This window comes from Ambystoma mexicanum, chromosome 7p, assembly GCF_040938575.1.
Source record: "Ambystoma mexicanum isolate Mex_15411 chromosome 7p, UKY_AmexF1_1, whole genome shotgun sequence".
Classification (NCBI taxonomy): Eukaryota; Metazoa; Chordata; class Amphibia; order Caudata; family Ambystomatidae; genus Ambystoma; species Ambystoma mexicanum.
The window spans coordinates 815,961,140-815,982,837 of NC_090939.1; the positions used below are offsets into that span (position 1 = coordinate 815,961,140).

General features: G+C 42.4%; 1 protein-coding gene across 4 annotated transcripts in view; it reads right to left on the reverse strand.

The window, feature by feature from the left end:
- The window catches only part of PHKA2 (phosphorylase kinase regulatory subunit alpha 2), an 840,998-nt gene that overhangs the window by 515,710 nt on the left and 303,590 nt on the right, over positions 1–21,698 (reverse strand). For all 4 annotated transcript variants that reach the window (XM_069636956.1, XM_069636954.1, XM_069636955.1 and 1 more), the window contains exons 6-11: positions 19,005–19,087; positions 10,754–10,834; positions 9,891–9,989; positions 8,741–8,887; positions 6,034–6,087; positions 5,610–5,732 (exon numbers count right to left, since the gene is read on the reverse strand). In XM_069636956.1, the coding sequence (XP_069493057.1) occupies positions 5,610–5,732; positions 6,034–6,087; positions 8,741–8,887; positions 9,891–9,989; positions 10,754–10,834; positions 19,005–19,087 (587 nt within the window). The remainder of the gene's footprint in view (positions 1–5,609; positions 5,733–6,033; positions 6,088–8,740; positions 8,888–9,890; positions 9,990–10,753; positions 10,835–19,004; positions 19,088–21,698) is intronic.

A 21,698-nucleotide genomic window follows, 5' to 3' on the forward strand; every position in this document is an offset into this window, starting at 1 on the left:
GGGATGCTGGATCATGATCCCCCTTATGTATGCTTTGCTGGCCGCCCATAAGAGTGTCAGCATGGACTGCAGTGTCTACATTAATTTCAAGAAAGTCTTTCATGTTCTATTGGAGAGATTATTTTTCCCTTGGGTGATTGTAGAGGCTGGTGTGCATTCTCCATGTGTTCCCTGCAGGCCTTTGGATTGCCAGGTCTAGTTGAATTTATATGGGTGAGTGATTTGATATTCCTACTGCTAGTATTTCACAAGATTGTATATTTGTCAGAAGTGTTTGTCCCGAGATGTAGTAATCTATTCTTGTAAGTGTTCCATAGAGACACAAGATGAATGTGAAGTCTCTACTATCAGGATGTAATAGTCTCTAGGGTTCGATTAGGCCATTATCTAGCATCACGTCTTTTAGAATGCCCCTTTCTTTATTGTGGTTTAGATCAGGTTTGACTGTCCTATCTATGAAGGGGACAGCACTAGGTTCCAGTCTCCTCCAAATGTATTTGTTGTATAATTATTATTTTGTTTAGGTAGTTTAGAAATGCTGTCTTGTCCACCGATGGGGTATATATTGATCTGATGGCAGTTGATTTACTTGTAATGTGGATTTTGGCAAGATTCAATATTCATTCTCCGTCAGACCTGCAGTTGACATTTTTGTGAATCAGTTATTGCTACTCCACATTTTCTGTCTCGGGGTGGGGTGCTATAATAGACTTCCCCCACCCATTCTTGTTTGAGATTTTGGGTAACTTCTGTGGTTTAGCTGGGTCTCTTGCAGTAATGCAATGTCTGCTTTTTGGGTTTACAAGTATGCGAGAATCTTTTTCCTCTTGATGTAATGGAATAGTCTGTTAACGTTCAAGGAGGTGACTGTTACTCCTGCTATGCTGGTCTGTCTGATGAATGGTGCACGTGCTGTTGTTTTGGCATAGCTATTGGATAGTGTGCAAGGGTAGGGTTGGGGATTTTATGGAGGGTGGGGGTTGATGAGCTTTGTGTTAGGCTCCCCTGGTCTCTGCGGAGGCGTTGGGGCACGGTTGCAGCCCTCATGGGGTGAGGTTGCTCCGGTCCGGCTTCGCCCTCTGCGCTTATGTGGTGATTGGTGGTAATAGGTGATGCTGCTCGGGACTTCTCCTGCATGGAGAATGGGGCGCGTAAGTGTGCCAGCTTGTTCGCCTGATCCCCTTCCAGACCCCTTCTCCCAAACCGTGATACTCGTGGGCTGCGCTGTCTCTGGAGAGCTCTCCTGTTGATTAGTTTTGGCGAGCACTCCTTCCAGCCGCTTCTGACAGGGGCGCTTGTATGATCTGGACCGAGTTCCTTCACTGGTCCCTTGCATGTGGTAGTCCAGTCCTGCTGCGACTAAGCCACTATACTTCAGGGAAGAGCTCCTGTTTGCCTTTGTCTTTCCTTGTCTGTTTTTGTTGTATTGTAAAGTTCGTTGTCTTGTATTGCTGCCCGTTCCACTTTTGATGTTTGCTTTTTTGCTTTCTTCCCTAGCAGGTGATGATGCCGGCATGGCAGAAGCTGCAGGGCTCAGCCGGAGGGAATGAGGAATGAAGCTGCAGCGGTGCAGTAGCTGGTAAGTTGTTAAGTAGGGGGCACGCGGGGTTCAAATGCGGCATGGCCCTAGGACGGATGTTCTAACCTTGTCTTTCTTCTTCACAGGGTCCGAGTTTGTGGATGCGGAGTGCAGTGCTGTGGCGTCGGGATCAAGCTCACTGGATGTCAGCAGATGAGTCTGCAGATAAAGCGATGAAGCACTGGTTTCCTTGCGGTAAGTATGCAGGAGAACGCCTGGTTTCAAAGTTAAGTAAACTGGTCAAAGCAGCGGTGAGCGTCACGTTGCACGCGAGTGCACAGTAACACGAAGTAACAGCCTTAAGGATGGAGCAGTTTATATAGCTGAGCTTCTGAAGCCACGCCCACCAGGTTCAGCCTGCCTGCCACACCCTGCCACACCCGATGAGTCAGCACATGAAGACCAGGACTAGGGAACCACACCTGATGAGTCAACACATGAGGATATTCTCTGGAATAAAGGCTTTCAGCTCCTGGAAAGTTCTTGTAAAATAAAAGCACTCCTGCACTGAAATAAAGTAAAAGCACTCCTGCACTAAAATAAAGTGTTCCTGCTCACATCTCTGATTGAGCCTAGCGCCGACTGAGTCCAGCCAGGGCCCCTCCGTTTATGGGTCCCAAAGTGACATAAGTGAGTCAAGTGACCCATTGCCCCCATCACTAGATGGTGTGGTTTTTGTGTTCTGGGGCCTGTGGCCATGACACGTTGTTGGTTGCTGGCAGGACTTACTTGGATACCTCCTATTAAACCGTTCTATAAATAAAAATACACCAACTGGGGCTCTAACCTTAAGACTGTCTTGTATCAAAAAAGCATGGGTGAGGTTGATGCTTGTGACGCAACAATGGGGACTGTTGGTTGTCGTCATGTGTCACTTTGTTATGGACCACTGAATGTAGGGACCGCTGCGCTCACAAGCCCAGTATTTCTCGCTAGGCTACCTTAGTAAGTCCTCTTCGTAGTGGAGAGAGGTGTGGGGGCAAGGAAAGGTGGGAAAGGTGTGTGGTGTCTGGCTTGAAAGGGAGTATGCATTGGATTTGGAGGGCTAGTGGATTTTGTAGTAGGGTTGTTATGTTTTCCTCACTCCTTGTTAGTGTGTTTGCACAGCTTTCACGTTGTATGGGTTTTGATTGGAGAATGTGATTTGTCTCTCTGTACATCCTTGTGTGAGGTGTCCAGGTGTTCTTGTGGTGCGTTATCATCTCTTGAATGGCTTGGGGCGCTCTTGTGGTTGCAGAATCTGCTCCAGCATCTTCCTTGTGTTGGGGTTGCTGTCTTAGGTTTCCAGATGTTATTTGCACTCCTCCTATGTGCCTGGGTCTTCTGAGTTGAAATGTAAATAGTGGTGCACGTCTACCGGCTCAAAGAATTCTTTCATAACTTGTTCTTTATTTGTTATGATTATTTCTGCTGGGTCGATCAGTTCGTATTACATTTGCCTGCGGCACAGTTGTGGTTGGAGCTCCAAGAAGCACTTGCGTTTATTCAAAGTTTCTCTGGATTAGTGTGCAGAGATGTGTATTTTGTTACCTTGGTACAGTATCAGCGAGAGTTTCCATGCGATCTGGAGTATGAGGCTGTTGGTGTCAGAGGAGACAAATTATTAGGGGTCTGGGATCTTATTTGCATGCTGCTTTTCTTGGTCATATTGGGTGTGCCCTTTGGAGCTCAAGAGGTCAAGTTACAATTTAGTTGGAGTGCAGCTGGTATCCACTCCACAATGAATTTCACTGTGTTTACCCCCTCTACCTTCTCAAGGAGTCCAAAGAAGTGAATATTATTCCTCCTACTTCTGTCTTTCGCATCTGTGCCTGCTATTTTCAAATACCTGAGTCTTGTATGGAGATGTCTTGTATGGAGATGTTCTAGTCCTTCTGTGTGGTCTTCCCCCTTTTCGATGCCCTCCTCAGTGTCTGTTAATCTGCTGCCCAAAGATCTCAATTCCGCCTTCATACCTTTTATTTCATTCCAGATATGTGTTGTTCACTGCTTCACTCTAGCAGTGGATTGTTTAATTTCTGCGAAATCCTCTAGCTCTTTAATGATGTTGTACTGCAGGTCTGGAGTGGGCACCTCTGATTATGTTGTTAGCATTTGTTGTATTTGTCCGCCATGGTTTTCCTATTTGTTGTTGAACTGGGGGTTAAGATTTGCCCCTCTGCAGAGGAGGTGCTGTAGGTTAGGTACAAACATTCCTTGATTGTTACCCCCAATACGGCTGAAGATGTGCCCAGAATATATTGCTTATGTCTGTAAGTGCGAGTCTGGGCTTTAGCTTCAAAGTGTAATGTGGCTTTATTAAAAGCTTTTTCTTGAGTTTGCCTTAACTGTCTCCTGAGGCAAGGATGCCACTGCTAGGTATCTTCACCTTCTTTTGTTTTTGGTCCGTAACGAGCACCGACGCTGGATGTGTATTTCTGTGTGGTGCTGCTTTGGATATAACATTGCCCTTGCTGTAGATAACTGTTCCACATGGTGTTGCCTCTCGCTCTGCCCATTATTCAGACATTGCTTTAGTACTCACTGATTCCAATGTTGTGCTGCAGAGGTCTCACTCTCTCCTTTCTGCAAGGTAGTTCCGTGCTCTCTTTGCCTTTTAATGTCGTGATCTGATAAAATGTCAGGTGCTCTAATGCATATTTTTTAAATTGTTTTGGCCTTCGGGCCCGTAGTGATCCGCTCATAGGGCCATATGGTGCGTGGCCACCATGCCCCCTAAACTCCATAGGTTCTTGCTGAAGATGCTGTTCTGGAGGTTTAGGGCAGCTGTGTTAAATGACATTTAAATTTAAGGCACCCCAATTTTAAACCTTTGTGGCCTTTTTGGGTAGGAAGGGCAGGGAATGCAGAGCTTCAGAAATGTGGTTTCTTTTTTAATATACAAGCCCTTTGAAGTTTGCTTAAGAGGAGCTTGGAAAAAGCTGAACAGATGGTGTTTGCACAATCCAGATGCATGGTAATGTGTACATTGTGTCAAGAGGAGAAAATAAGGGTTAAGTGACTAACAGTTGATATAAAAAGCTGCTAACAACATTGTTGATTTGGAGGGGTAAGGTCATTTTATGGTGGAAGGGCACTCCTAGGTTTTCAATATTTTAGTTGCCCGAAAAACAAACTAGTGAAAAGGATAAGGAGTAAAATGTTTTTTAAAGTATCTCTGTTATGGGTAACAAAAAGGATGCATTACATTCTAGCTTCACTGAGCTGGAGAAGAAAACTTCCTCCCAGTATGTCTCTTATTATTTCAAAACAAAATATTCCCTTGCCCAGTTAACTTTAGGTAGATCTGGGTGCTATCTGCATAGGACATTCCGAAGATGGGCAGGCTCATGTGCAGGTAGCATGTATTTAAGACTGGTAAATAGGGGGGCAAGGTTAATATTAAGCAGTCAGGGGGCAGTGGAGATCCCTGAAGTACCCCACAATGGATGATCGTGGGAGAGAACTGAAAATGCCCTCTTTAAAAAAATGGACTGCAGTCTTGTTGAAGGGACTGGAAACATTGAATTGCTGGTGGGGGGCCAGGGCAATCTCTTGCAGCCTTTTGATTAAGATCTTAAGGTGCACTGTGTTGAAAACAGTGTCTGCTGCAGATCTGGTGAGCTTCACTTGGGCTAGAACGGAGGTCATTGGATTAGGTAAGGGTGAAAGGCAAGGAAGGGTGGCTCCGAAGTGGCTTTTTGCAGAGCAGTTGGAGAAGAGAGATGTTTAGCATTTTTGCAAAACAAACATATTCTGATTGTTGATATTTTCACAGAGTTGAGCTAAGGGCGTGATGGGTGCGAGTCAGTGCTTTGGCGTTACTGCTGATGAAACTAAGGGACAGGGATTGGGTATGTTTTCATGGATTTATGGTTTGGTCACAGGTTGGCAGAAGGTGCTTATCAGATATAACTTGAAAGGAGCCTATGAACAAATAACTTCATGCTTAATGTCTATTCCTGTAAACTGCCTTGAATACACTAGACAGAAGCCGCAACCCTTTCTGCTTAAGGCATCTCAATACACAAAATCTTTCCTCTGTCCGTACCTGCACTTGGTCTCCATTGAAAACTCCATCAATTATGAGGTAGGTCCAGAATATTGGCCACTCGCATTCAATATTCTCAAACAACTTGAGTTCAGCCGGATCATAGTGCAGCCTCTTTGGGTCCTGGAAATTAAGTGGTTACATAAATGTAGGGAGTAATATTATTTGAATGTAATAACTATTATGACATGTGAAGGCTGCAAAAATCATGTCTATAATTACGCTGCATTGAATCATCCAATTGCGTAGGTTATATGCCAGCCAGTTAGAGTTGACCCTTATTTAAAATTTAAATGGAATTGACTTTGGTCATGCATATCTACATTGCATATTACAATACAAAAACAACACAAAACAACCCACTGATAAGAATGCGTAACTGAAAGAAACAATGTGCAGAATAACTACTGAAACGCTGTTAAACCTCTCTTGGTGTCTTATAACCATCTCGTAGGAAGCGGCAGCAGCCATAACGTCCCTGCGAAAAGAGAAAACAGACAAAGGGCCTCAGTTGCACTGGTTTCGTTTTTTGCTATACACCTCACGTTTCACACTATAGACTTTGTCTTTATTTAAAGTTGATTATTGCCATTGAATGGTTCTAATACATTTCATAGCACTGTCTCAAAGTCTGTGAATAGAGAGTCCATCAAATATCATATTTAGATATGTGCATTAATAAAATGTTTGTCAAAAAAAGCCTGGGGTTTAGTCTGCTGTGGCCCTAGCCTTTTCCCAACAGTTCTAATATGCACACCTCACACTCATTTCATTCACTTCAGAACCTCACTAACGCTTTTCCATCATATCTACCATTTTGCTGGGGCTGGGCATTTTTCAATGAGAACTCCTTGACAATAACAGCACAGCACATGACAACATTTTATAGAGATGTGTTATTTAAGTTTTTTAGTTACTGCTTTATAAAGTGCCAAATGTATATGAAACACTTCAGAATGCATTGCAAATGGGGGTGGGGAGAACAAAGGACAGGGGGCATTGAGAGGAAAGGAAAGATAGGCTGAGGACCAAAGCTCAAAAGTCTGCTGGGTGGGAGCAAGGTGGGGGAGCAGGAACCTGAAACAGAGGTCATGCAGGGGGAACAAATTAAAAGCATTTTAGGGCCAGGTACTCAAGCCTTTATTGTGAAGACTCGATATTTGGCCTCATTATGAGGTTAACAGTACATTTACAACCAAAACTATTTACTGTTAACACCACACAATCTTGTGGGGGTAGAGGACGACTGGTTAGGGGTTCACGGGTGTCCTCCGATGAAACATGGTACGGGTGGGGTGATGAGCGGAGGACATATAAAGAACATTAACCTACTTAACTCCTGTTGTGCACTAGCCTTGGCATAGTGGGAGTTGAGAAAAGGAATCATTTTGAAAACATTTCTTAAGATCTTTGTGCTATGGGCAGTGTTTTTTTCCTAATAAATACAAATCTAGACACAAAACAAAAAACAGGTGAAGCAATTTATAATAATGAGCTAGGGTATAATGCTTATCAAGGAAAAAACGACAAATTTGGGGATACCGTTTAGCATTCAAAGAGACAGTTGATTTTTTACATAAACCAGTGGTTTATTTTAATTTATTGAATCATTCATTTAATATTGTTGTACTTCATTTCATAAGATACATTGCTGCCATAACCACACTCTCCTCTCTCATACCACATACTTACAAAATACAACCTTAAAACAAGAAACAACGCTACAGAGTGATAACAATTTTGCAATTCAGATCTCAAATTGGACCTGGTGTGACACAACCTTAAATACATGTCCACACCTATTAATTCAGATAAAACCTGCACAGTTATCAATTCCCTGTTGACAGGTCAGTAATAGCACTCATCAAAGACAAAAGGACTCTAATGTCGTGTCAAATAGAAATCTGCCATCCCAAGTTTCCTGCTCAACCAGATGAAAATCCCTTGAAAGTCTCCTGAATCAATGGGGACCCAATCTCTATATATATTTGTGAAAGTGTGTTTGTATGTTCAGGGTTGGCTCCAGCCCCATAACAGTTGGTGGGCTGAAATGTAGGCCCAGAGTCGGCATACCAGTCTGGGGTGTACTGGCGATAGTGAAATTTGGCCAACCCCACCCTTTCGCCCTGCATTGTGATATCAGTATAGGCGATTTCGTGAGATTGCAGATTTTGCGATTGTTGGCTCCAGCCCCACAACAGTTGATGGGCTGAAATTTTAGCCCGAGGTTGGCATACCAGTCTGGGGTGTACTGGCAATAGTGAAATCTGACCAACCCCACTCATTCGCCCTGCATAGGGCAGAGTCTCACCCTGTGCAATCAGTATAGACAATTTTGGGAGATTGCCGATCTTGCATGTTTTCCAATAATAGGAAGTTAGGACACATGGTCGGCATATCAGTCTGGGGTATTACTGGCGATAGTGAAATTTGATCAACCCCGCCCATTCGCCTGCATAGTGGTGAAATGGGGTCCAGCACTGTGCTATCAGTATAGGCGATTTCGGTAAATTGCCGATTTGTGATTTGTTAAAAAATAGGTAGTTATGGCACAATAAAACATACACAACGCTATAGCAGACCCCCACGTGAATGTCAGCTACAGACCCGTGCAACGTCGGGTTTTACCACTAGTTTCTCTTATAATGTGAATTCCTGGGATATTGGAGCCACTACAAGATTTGATTGTTTTTATTTGCCTGGACAAGAGTGTGTGTCCCAAAGCTAAGCTTTATAGTAAAATAACAAAACAGAAAGGATCAGTTGGAAACATAAGTCTCACATCTTGCAAATGCTGCCTTTCATGGATCATTCCAGCAAACCACCCAAACAATCACCCAGTATCAGGGGACATTTTTGTAAAAGTCGAAGTGCTTTCCTCTTGACATATCTGAAGGATATATATTTTCTCTAGCATTCTCTGCATGTGTCGGTGACTCCAAATGAGTGTCGGGTTTACCGACAGCTCTTCAAACTGGAGACGTTAGAATATTTCTACTGTCCTGAAACCTTCCTGGGTTAAGATTCACTCTTTTTAAAGATCTATTGGCAGCCAGTTGTGATTACCCAGCAGTGCAAGTTGTCTGCACTTGTTTCTATTTCGTATGAGAGTTCTGAGAAAAGGTTCTTACTTGTAGCTTTGTGATGATCTCATTCTTGGTCACATTAACCAGGTTCATGTCCTCCACCGCGAACGCTGGGTATGAAATAATGGAAAGGAGTCCAGCATCAATCTCTTTGGAGGTGGAAGCCCTCGGCAGCATAGAGAAGAGAATAGACTAATCAATAACAAATCACATATGTTAGTTACATAAGAAATGCAGGCAAGAACTACACACAAATAAAGTAGCCAACATCAGTAGCCAAATGCACAAATACTTCCTAATGGAGTATGTGAATCAGCCAGAAAATAGGCTTTTACTATGGAATATTTGGTTTTATAAACACAAACACACAGATAAACAAACACACCCTTAAAATGACTATGTACTCGCCAAGTGTGTTTGTGTCTATCGTTCATTAAATGGTTTATGCAAGCTTCACCAACATAATAAACTTGATCACATGACCACACTATGAAAAACATAATTCAGTTGGCATGCATTTCTTCTCTTGAAGTATATTATTTTCCATTTTCCTCATCTGGAAAGCTGCCCTCTAGAAGGGATCAATGCTGGGCATTGGTGTAGGAGCAAGGCATGCACCTGCATGGTACACTGGTGTCCATACCTAGTTTCCCTCAGATCAGAAACAGCCGTCACTGTGTGGAATGGCCTTCATGGGAGCGATTATGGGGTGGGAGCACAGGATATGTCCTGGCATTCATAAAATTAAAGAGATCCATAGAACAAATAAAGTAAGAGCTATCTGGGCAGCAGATCTGCCTTGCTGATGAAAATAGGAAGTGCAAGGTTTTTGTGGTCACTCGCCACATTTTAAGCCACCCAACCATTGAGTCAGGTGAGCGTCCCTCCTAACAGAGGCCAATGAAGCTTGTATCTGGCCCAGTGGCTGTGCTTCTCTTTCCTTTGCTACCAAATCACATGTTAACAGTGTTTCTTCATATTGGATCAAGAACAAAGAAAATCACTCATACTTCCATTACTATTTCTAAAGAAATACCACAAAACTAGGTAACCATTTCACTGCCATTAGGGTGTACAAATTGGTGTGGCAGTAGGAAATTTGCTTTAGATCGAAAGGTATTTAAAAGAGAGTCCACACACAATAGGATCACATTGTACTCTTCGTTGCTGTTTATTTCATTCTTGGCTCCTTTACCTGACAGTGTTCCACTTCATCCGGTAGGACGTGAATAACCGACTTGGGTCCGCCATGAGCTCCGAAGAGATCCAGCTCATCTATAGCTTCCAATGCAGCCTGCAGAGACAAGCAGATCAGAGCACGTCCTTTTAGACAGATGCCAGCAATGTTTGTTATATTATTTGTGATGATTTCTGCAATGCAAAAAGAACTGCTGTTCAGTGTGAAATTGCATCTGGAGTATTGTGTGCAGTTCGGGTGACAGCCAGATGGGCCGGAAACAGGATCACAAAATGGGTACTGGTTCAAATAGTGTAAGAAAATGTTCAATACATTAAATATGTATACACTATGATAAGGATATTCAAATTCCTTAATAAGACTAAGGAGATCTCAGTGGGCAAGACTTTAACAAACTAGTCGAGGTCCCAACTTGTGAATGGATGGGGAGAAGCTCAAGTGTAACATTCCAAAATAGTTGTTTTTTAGACATATGCTACTGTATGTATGGGATAACACATGAGCTATGTATAGGAACAAACAATGGCTGCCTGGGGTCCCACTTTGTTAATTATCTGTATTGAGAGGATACATGTGTTGAACAAACTGCTGCTACATATTACAACCTAAATTGATAAAGAAAAACAACACTTGTCTAATATATAATACAAGGAATGTGTGGATGAAGGAACTCGCTCAACGTTCTACCTGCCCAAGGCCTGAGAGATTTGCATCCAAGAGCACGAGGCAAGCAACACCAAGCTTTGAAAGATACTTGAGGGCCCAGAATCTTGGGGAAAACAGATTACAGAATGAGCGTCGAGCGGCTGAATAGATTATTGAGATCCACTTGGCTGTTCTTTCAGTGGAAGCACTCTTACCTTGGCCATTCCTACAGAGCTTGCATTCAGTTCAGGGATGCCTTGGTTTGTCTTATCACCACGTTCCCACATTCCATAGTCCTGAAGAAAACAAAGCAAACAGAGGCACAGTTCAAGCAAGTCATTTGAACTTCAAAACATTTTACAAATCGTAAGTTTGGGAAAAGACAACTTTTTTGGAGGTGGGCAGTTGGTAAGTAATGAGGAGCTGCAGGGACCCCCCAGCATTTTGCTGTGCACTGAAAAATCTGTGAAAATTCAAAAATTAAACAGTACAATGAAAAATACAGTGGTAAAATCACATGAAACAGTTGTATGTACTACTCTAGTATCACCAGATTTATTGTCTAATTTTTGTATTGACAATATAAAATGTAAACACATTACAAGTTCCAATTCATTGTTAACATCAAATTGTATTGTGAAGGAACTTAACACCCAGTACAACCCTCGCTGAGGGTCGTCAAAGCTATCATAACCCCCTTTTGTTATTAAAATAGGTATGAGTCTGCATGGGCAGCTTTCGAGAAATGGCTGCAGGTACGCTCCATTTTGCTGCTGGTGGCGCGCTGAACAATCTGCGGGCTCTACTGTCTTCTGCAGTACATGAATTATCCATTCAGCAGGCAGCATGGCCCTTCCAAGAGTTACCATGAACTTTAAGTAACTCTAGCCTTATCATGCTTAATGACGTTATATATTTACCCTTCTAGTATTCTTCCAATACCGACTACTCAATTGACACCCAAAAGGGCCCTTGAGTAGGTCACACATTAGTGCTGGACAAGCCACAACTGAAACTGAGATTTTGCCCTAATGTCTGCTGTGGGTGGGGGCAGTTTGGCTATTCTCAGTACAATGGTGAGGAGGAGGGAAAACGATAAAATTGATGTCTTATATTGAACTTTATGCCGATTCCAAACTCTGAGCACAAGACCAGAGTTTGAAACTGTGCTGCTCAGTGCTGTCTTGTTCCCAAGACAAACATGTTGCCCCCTGAGCCACCCCCCCCCAGCCCAGACGCCTACTCCAAGAAGAAGCATACACATTTCACTTTTGACATGCATTTTCTTACAAAGGATATGAGGGAGGGTATGCGCAGGTGTGGTGGGAGACAGAGGCTTTTGAGATATCACCCGCCTGTAAATCCCCAATGAGCTAACTGAAGTTGTTGGCAGCGTTAGTTCGCTCTGTACAATATAGAACTGATGTGACAATATTTTCAGGGTTGATCTTGGTTCTCAGTCCAGTCCTAGGGTTCATCATTCCATGTTACCGGCAGTCTTAATGGATTTGCCCATGATCATTTCAACTCTTTCTTCTATGTCTTTCCAAAACCCTTTTTATTGATCACAAGCTCTGAACATATGTGTGCACTTTCCTGCATTGATGTCACCCTTCCATCATTTATATGCTTCCTTGAGTCTTACTTTACTAATTTCCTTGAAATTAACTTTATCATTGACTCATGTAAGGTCGCAAACAACTTTAAAGTCAAAGGCTCACATAAAGTTAAAAAAATCTGTTCTATTTAATCCTGTCCATCCCACGTGCCCACTCTACGATTTGCAAAGAGTCTTGGGAGATACATACTTTACATGGAAAGGTTGATGAGCAGTAGCAGCGACAGTGAGAAGGTACTTGGTAGGTAAAATCCCAGCTATTGTCACTTGCACCAGTGCCTTCTTGAAGTTAAAGCAATGCTGCATTGAACATTTTTCATCTTCACTAAGACAATATAGGTAGAGCAAAGAATGGACCAAGAAGGTGTATTGTTAACCTTCACAAGGTTGGGCCCATAGAATGAACTTTTACACATGATACGCTGGTGCCACGTTGAAGTTCCACAGTGTGATTAACCTCAGCTGGAGGCTAACCCAAGATTGTCTGGTTGTAACCATGTTTGTGTCCCTGTGGCCCTCCCTTTCAATAAGTACAGAACTAAATATAGACTGATACCAAATTGGCGGAGCTCTGCCTGAGCTGCATACTCGCTGATCCTTCTACTGCCCTTGCTAATGCACGCCTCCTCTCTAATGTGGATCTCTGGTACATCAGAGGAAGGTGCCCTGGTTCTTGAGGGATACCACCAAATGCACTCCTCTTCAGGAGTTAGGTCCGGAAACAGCTGCTGATGATGTACAGGCCGGACATGCAACTACCCACCAGATGCTAATACCCTAGGAAAACAAACACAATGTATGTGCAGATCAGCTGTAAAAGCTGATTCTCGTGAAATATGTAATAGTGAAAGCAAGGTGTTTGTGCCACTGACACGGTGGCAAAGTCTCAACAAAAATAAGAACAAGATTTGGCAAATGCAACAATTTGGGCTTTTGTGTAGGCGTGTGATAGACATTTTCCTGGCACTGCCATAATGGTACTACGTGGTGTAAGGAAGGCATGGTATCAAAGTAAAACAGACACAAGTGACCACAGTTCAAGGGTGTTTATTGAACTTTATCAAGGGTGTGAACAAAGTCTATCTAAACCTAAATCTAAGATGGGAGCAAGCTACGACCATCAAATAATAATTATTCAGTCCTAGTAGAGTCTCGTCAGATAAAAAAGGGCCAATACTAAAAGACCTATTGCCAATCCTTACCACTAAGTTACAAAAGAGTTCACGAAAAAGAAAGAAGTTCTCACAAAATGCTAAGTCAGGATATTCAGGCCGTTGGCCTCCCTTCATCATGCTCTTAGCACGTGCCAAGGTGGTTCACTCGAGCATAGCACATTCTTGGGCTTCTTTGGCATGAGAACAGAGTTCCTTTTACCAACTTTAGGGCCTTCTGGGTGCAAGTCTCTTAGGTTCAAAGTCTCTTGATTCAGAGGGCCTGATGTACCAAAAACAACAAAAAAAGTTCCTTTCCAAATATTCAAGTCGGGCGATTCACTCTTCACCCTGGATCCCCCTCAGCCGGGCTCAGATCTTTTTTTATATAATTAGCCTCCCTCAGCCGAGCTCATACCAATTTTAGTTTGCAGGCATCCCTCATTCGGGTTCACATTTGCCACAGCAATATCTTCTCGGGTGACTCGCGGTTCACCCCGTATCCCCATCTTCCGGACTCAGATTCCCTTTTATACAATTAGTCTCCCTCAGCTGGGCTCAGACCAATTTCAGTTCATAGGCTATGGAAGACTTTCAGATGTGCACAGGATTTAGTTTGACACGCTGCAGGACCACTTCGATTTCACAGTTCAATCATTCTCAAACGCTTGGTTGGATACCAAACAGAGACCTTCGAGGGAGCAACCACATGGCGTCAAACAACTCTGTATCTGGAACCTATTTCGGTTTCATAAAGTTCAATCACATACGAGTCATCTTTCCTCATACAATGTTGCCGCTTGCCACCTTGAGCGTAACACAGTCCAGTCTGCTATCAGTCTCTCCGACTCACCGGCTGTGCTGAATTCATTGGCGTTGCTTTGTTGTCGGAGCCAAGGACAGTACCAAGGACGCAATTGCGTCTCCCCGCCTTGGCTATCAATGCGGGAGGGCCCTGTGTACCTTCGACAAACACTGCACCGTTCTTCAGCTGCAATTCCCAGTCATATGTTTCTTTTCCTCAAGGCTTCTTGAAAGTTAAGGTTTTTAACCAAAAATGTCAACGGTAGTTCCCTCCTTGCAGCCCTCTCTGGTCTTGCTGCCTTTCTCCTCGGGTTAAACTGCCATCTCTGAATTGCTGCTTCCATGTGCGTTTTGCCTGGCTCCCAGTGTGCTTTTGTGCTCCACCTTTTATCTGTGTGGGGAAGTGTGATTGAAGTTGGTGTGTGTAATTATCAGTAATATCCTGAGTCTGTTTGACCCTTATGTTGGGACATGTCAGGTATACAGCTCTGGTGTTAGTCCATTGTCGCGCACGATGAACTGTCCGTGAGAAAGTATTCATGTTGGGAAGAGGGGCAGGGGAGTTGAGCTTCTAGTTATCCTACCTTGTTGGATGGGGAAAATGTGTTACAGGGAAGGGGATACCGCATCTCAACCCTTCCTCGTCCCACTTCCACTCCGTAAAGGACCCCTCATCCAGGTGATTATCTCGCACTGATCCACCCCGAGGAACTGGATCCAATAGAGATGGCTGTGTCTTGGCCACCTGGATGACAGATCTCTGGGGACTAGCGGATGAGACACCTTCAGGATTCCCACTGTGGCCATAAGATGGCAACATCTGGCAAATGGAGTTAGTACTTGGGCAGCGCCTCGCTAATGCTGATCGAATGCTATTTTAATAGCCAGTATTGTAAGCTTTGCTAATGCTCGTTATCAGGAATTCATTGCATGCAACATATGCAAGGTTACATATATTACTTATAAATTAAGTGGCTGAGGTGTAACGATATAGCGGCAGACCACACTCAATATAGGGACTTCCTCCCCACCACAATTAAGATGTCCACAATAAATCATTTATGCTGGGTTCAGCTAGCTCTGGCTATGACTCATATAGAGCCAAATAGATCCCTCCCCCTGTGCCAACAACGAGCCAAGAGCCAGGCCGGGTTATAGAAAGAATATATATTTCTTTAAAGTATATGTTAAATTAATCATTGCCTTAAATGATTACATACGCCACCTTCTCTGTGGCACAAAACACAGATTCAATGCAAAACACTTGTTTTCCTTTTTGTAATAAACAGGTAAATATTACTTGATAAAGTTTAGATTTAAAACAACTGCACAGTTTTGGTTTTCAAGAAAAATACAAATCACACATGCATCCCAAAAATGCTAGCAGTTTTGAAATCACACAGACTTTTGAAAATACTTTTCATGGATAGAACCTTTCTTTCACGCGAAATGCAATACAAAATCGTTCTGCCATCAGGGTCACTTACTCACTCTCAGGAAAGAGCATATATTTTTCAATGGAGAATCACACTTGGTTTCACTTTTGCAAAGCACTTCCCTCCCCAGCACAAAAACCCCAGGCATCAGTTATATGCAGTACCCCTCTGTTTAAAGACCAGGTCTAGGGATTGGGAACAGTTAGGAATTTCATTTTGGGACAAGAAAACCCCTTAGTGTAAAGGTAAGGTTCAAAAATTGGTGACAGTTAGGAATTTTGTTTTGGGACAAGGACACCCCTTGGTGTACGGGCAAGGTTTAAGGAGTGGTGACAGTTAGGAATTTAGTTTTGTGTCCAAGGGAACCCACGTTCTTTAGAGAAGTTTGGAGTTCACAGGAAAAATAAATGCACTCAATTACTTTAAGTGACTATAACTTAACTCCCCGCTAGCAAAGAGGGAAGAGGTTTCAAACTCCTCAGAGCTCCCCCCTTCTCAAGCTATTTGGGAGTTAATTAAATTAATATTTAGTCAAATATGCTAAGAGTCTACACAATTTGCCCCCACCCGCTATTAAGCGGAGATATTAAGGAGGCAGATTCCCCACACATTTGTTGTCATTTGGATAAATCTACTTACATTGGAAACCTCTGTTTTTGGGCACTCAGGAAAGATGGCAGGGCTCCTCTTTGGAGACACCACAGGACTAGTCAATGCTTTCTGTCAAATATAGTCACCAGAATCCATCCCTCATTTGGCTCTCCTTAATAATAGGGCCCAGGCCTATCCACCTCTGTTTTTGGGCACTCAGGAAAGATGGCAGGGCTCCTCTTTGGAGACACCACAGGTCTGGTCAATGCTTTCTGTCAAATATAGTCACCAGAATCCATCCCTCATTTGGCTCTCCTTAATAATAGGGCCCAGGCCTATCCACCCAAGTAAGGTCAGGCAGCTATCTCAAGATTCGCCCAGGTGGATTATAGGCAAGTCTCCATCAAGATGTTTAGCAGCTTTCCCTCCAAGACAGTTTTTAGGCCGGATTTTTCTGTGTCTGTCCCTCTCCATAGAGCAAGGGCTTTTTAATGTATCAGCCACACCTCCAATTATTACAATTAGAAAGGGCCCGTTTATTGGTGCTAACTTTTTAATTGGAGGATTATCCTGTCTTCCTCCTCCCAAGAGCCAACCCCTCTCGGCCGATAGGCCCTTGCAGTTCTATGATGAAAGTCATGTGAAAAGGTAAACCTTCTGGCATTTGCATATCTTTTTACATGTCAGCTCTTTCACTGAAAAAGTTCCTAGATGGCAAAAATGTGTAATTTACCAATAAATGACATAATTCATAGATGTTAGTGTTCCCGTAATCATGACGGATATGTGCAGCTTACTTATGTTTTAGCAGGTTATTGCACGTGTGAGCTATAGTTTTTCACTATTTATGTACAAATTAACATAGTTGGTAAGGTGAAACATTCGATCCAGATATCTAATTTAATAAGTCATTAGCTCCCCAACTTTCAGATTCAAGACATCTTTGGGGAAGTTAGAAACACATTTCATGTTTTAACTAAAATTCCCCAAATCGCAATTGGAGGAAAGTCATATCAACACCATTGCATTGATATCAGCTTTAAAATGACATATGTCACAACCCTTTGAGTATCATGTTCAAAAGCTACTGGGTAAAATGACATTTCTAATGTAAATCTATGCCACAAAACTTACATATATAAGTTGCAGTTTCATTTCTTTAATTTAAGTTTCATGGATCATGGCCTCTGTCACAGTCTCTGGGCTCAAATGTTGACTTTGCCCGCAATAAAATGATCAATCACTCTTGTAGAGTCAAAAGCTGACTAATGGATACTGCAGGGATTGTATCTCTCTGACCAGATGGTCTCTGACATCCTGTCACCCTCTAAATGGTAGGCTACCCCCCCCAGTCAGGCTAAGGATAGTCCACACAATTCCTTGAATTTAGGGTATTATACTAAGTCCAGCTTCACTTAATAGCAGCCTCTGTTTATACAGCCTACCATAAATTGCTATCATGCAAGATTCAAATCCATCTGCTAGGCTACAAAGCAATGGGCTTTCAGAGGGACAACAGGAACAAACAGATCTTGCAATGGGGGGAAGGTACTTGAGAATTCTGTCCGGCAACTAGAGACATGTCTTTCTTGGGCTCATAAGGGATTTACATGTTGTATTTGCAATAAAATAGCCTTTTCTTTTTGTTACATTTGTTTTTCATTTGAAACCTTTTATTTATTTTAATAACTTGCATCTTGCTATCATTGTTAAATGCACTTCTGAATCACTGTCTTTCTTCTTTCACACAGCATTGGTTTTTCAACTGGGCAACTGAAAGTGAAATCCTGCTCTTCGTGTAGAATCATACTTTTATTTTATTGTGCCTTTTCCCTACATGCAAAGCCCTTCTGCATCGGTGTCTTTCCTTTGCGTTGCACTTCCAGTATTTTTAAGTGGCAGTTGGGATTGACAAGCTGCTGTTTCCTTTTGTCATTCACAATGGACATTTACCATTTTACAATGTTCCTTGTGTCACTTTGAGCAAAACACACACTCTGCATTCGCTAGGACCCTTCAGTGTGTTGAGGTTTTGGGCAGGTATGTCATTTTTTTTTTTTGTGTGGCCTTTGTCATCTGACCAATGTACTTCGCAGTAGAAGCCTAACCTGGCCTTTCAGTTATGACTTCTGAGGCTGTCATTAAACCCCATAGAGGGCACACTTGTTTAAGACAAGTCGAGTACACCTGAAGATAGCATACAGATGCAACTAAGACAATACCTTTCAGAAGATTGCTTCAAAGTAACATTGAAATAACATTGAAATAACATTGGAATCCCCTTCAAATCAAATAGTTGGCTTAAAGAGATCTCAGTGGTATGCGTTTTGGGTGCAGATGGGCAATTTTTGGGTGAGAACGGTCATAGGGGTTCGCATGGCCATGGTCGGTCAATGCATGGGTAAACAGCTAAAGAACACCCACAGGCTGTGTGTCCCTTTTCACATCCCACCTCTTTCCAATCTTGACTTTTCAGGTGAATTGTTTCAGCTTATAGGTAGTGCTTTTGGCACAAGACAAAACAAAAAGAAAGTCTGCATGCCAAGTAAACAAATGCCAAAAGCAGGTAGTGTTAGCTGTGTGGAGAATAAAAAAGGAGCACAGCAGAGGTTGCAGTCATAGCCCCACTTGTCAGTTAGAGATGACTTGGGTGGTGCATGTGGTGACCCATAGTAGAGACATGCCAAAGCTACCACACTTCTAATGTTTTAGAAAATGCTAGGGCACAGTTTTGGCTGCTGGCAAAGTAATTTAAAAACAGACAATGCAACATAATGAATTAGACGTGTTTTCATCCTTGAGATTTGCAAAATGAAAATGCTCACAGTACATTGTTTGTATTGGGAACAAGAAAGTGGGTACTCACAGCAACTTTGTATGCAGCTTCTATGTAGAACACAAGATTCTGTATGAAGGCCACTTCATCCAAGGTAAACACAATGCGCAGCCCTGAAATAAACATTAAAATGTATATGAAGGCATGAGAGTCCACTTCTTGAAAAAACTAACAGCTGACTAGTTATCAAATCATGCTCCGGTATTTAGGAATGTTCAGAGGCAAAGGAAGGTGACATATGCTTTAGAGGCATTGTACTCTTTGATGTAAGTTAATAGTTCGGTGCATTTTAAAACTATCACCCTACTTAATCTGACAAATATGAAACTACACCGGGACATAAACAAATGCAGTAGGGATATATGCTCGGCTCCCAACCATAAAACTAAAAAACCTCCACTCACCGGCCACACGCAGATGGGCAAAATAATGTCTGGCTAGAATATGTTTTTTCCTTACTACAAAAGCGGACACATTAATAAAGATATCTCTTCGAGGTCAACTAAAAATTATGATCACTTTCTTTTTTCACTTGAGTGTTTTTTTTATTGCTTTTCTTTTTTTATTGTAATTATTATTTTATGGTTATATGTATCAATGTTGGTAATTTTGCAAATATTTATTTTATATTAATTTGTCACATTTCTGAAAAAAATGTACATTAATGTTGGAAGGGAAATGACTTAAATATTGTTTGTAAGGCAACATGTGGATAGTTGCATGGTCAGGATGCCAAAGAAACGTGAGAGAGGTATATTACACTCGAGAAGATGAGACACAGAGAAGAAATAAATGAGTAAAATATTGAAGTGTTTGGGGCAACACAGCAGCGTTGCCAGTGGCTCTAAGAGGATTTAGTAAGCAGTGGGGATTAGCAAGACAACATGCAATGTTAATTATGCCATTTAGACTTAAGGGTTTTCTGCAGAGTGGAAATAAAGACAACAGAAAGACCAGCATAGAGAGGATCGAACAAATGTGATTGGAACAATATCATATGTTTGCATGTATGCAGTCAGGGTTGTCCAACTCCAGGATACCACTCATTAACATTCATGAGATACATTTGTATACAATGATTCTAAATGTATGCACATTTTTGCTTATGAATATTAATGAGGGATATCCTGAAAACCCATCAAGTTTCTGGCCCTCGTGGCCTGGAGTTGGACAACCCGAAAGCCATGAAACAAAACCAACTGATATAGTCGCTGAAGAGCACTTTGTAAAAATCACTCAGCAAATGACAAATGTAATTAAGTGCCCACATTGCCAGATCTGTCTCATGAAATTTGCTTGGTTTATTGGTCATGCACAAGAAATGTTTCACACTTATTTAAATCTGCTATGCATGTTTATTGGATCCGTAGTGAGGTGGCTTTTTGAAGAACCACACATGATCTGATGAGACAAAGCACTACACAAACACGTTAAGTGATCCCTGTCCCTTAGTTTATTTTGTCTGGAATATGGGAACGCTATTAGTGGGAGTCAGATCAGAGCTGCACCACATATCTTTGCTTCTGAATATTTCACCTTCATCTTGGTTCATGCTTATACAAGTTGATATGTTTTTCAAAACATGGCACCATCATCAGCCATTTGATGAATGCTGCAGCAGTGAATGAATAATCAAAATAAAGGTAATGTGGTCAGGATTGCAGAGTATCCAAGATCTTTGTGTCCAGCATGTGTACATGCATGATGTGGTTCAAGGGAAATGTGGCTGACAGTGCTGAACACAACTGAAATTGTGAATTGTGTTGGGCTTAAATTAAATTAGAGAAAGTCTGACACAGTTCATCTCACTCCAGTAGCAAAAGGTAATCAGGTCCATATGGGATTCCGCTGGTGTCTATATAAAGTGACAGACGGAAAATGTTTGCAAAGGTGAGTTCCTTCCTCAGTAGGACTTCAGCTTATGCACTTGAAGAGCTTGAAACTGGAGTGAATTAATGGGTGAAATTTGCAGAGGGTATCTATTGTCAATGTAAGAATATTTCCTTAGAAAACTAAGCTATCTGGGGCAACAACACCAAGTAACCTGCCTGCAAGTTTGCAGGAAGGATTGGAAGTCATTGTGAGCACTGTGATTGACTCATCTGACCATATCAAGTGACAGGAATGTCGTTGTCAAGTCCTTCCTTTTTGGCAACATCCTGAATCCTCAGAGGATTCACCCATTTTAGGGCCCTGCATAAAACAAGCTCACTGGGCCTACAACACCCAGGACTCTGCCAGGAAGGAGTGGAAACCATATTGAGCACTCTGTTTTGCTCCCGGACGATCATGTGACTTCAACACTAGGACCCTGCTTACATGCTTCCATGAAGAAGTGGAAGCCATCTTTACCACTCTGACAGGCTCCCAGAAGATTATGTGACACACTGCCTCCCTTGTTATTGAGTCTCCCCTGGACATCCAGCCAAGGCTCCTGTAGCTGAGGGTCAAAAGTAGCCAAGGGAAGCTCTCTATTTAGGTCAGTTAAGGGCAGAAAGGGCGTAGTGCAGAACCCCTGCTCAATTAATGGCTTCTTCGACTTCACCATTCACCCGAGTCCTGCTTCTTCGCCCCAGTGGCTCTCCATTTACTATAGAGCTGTTATTACTTTGAGGAACTAAGGGGCATCTCTGTTTTGGGCCTGCTAACTGTCATTTGGTTCTTTATAGTCACATTCTACACAAACGCAGAACTTATATCTGTTCCTTCCAAGCCAATCTTTCC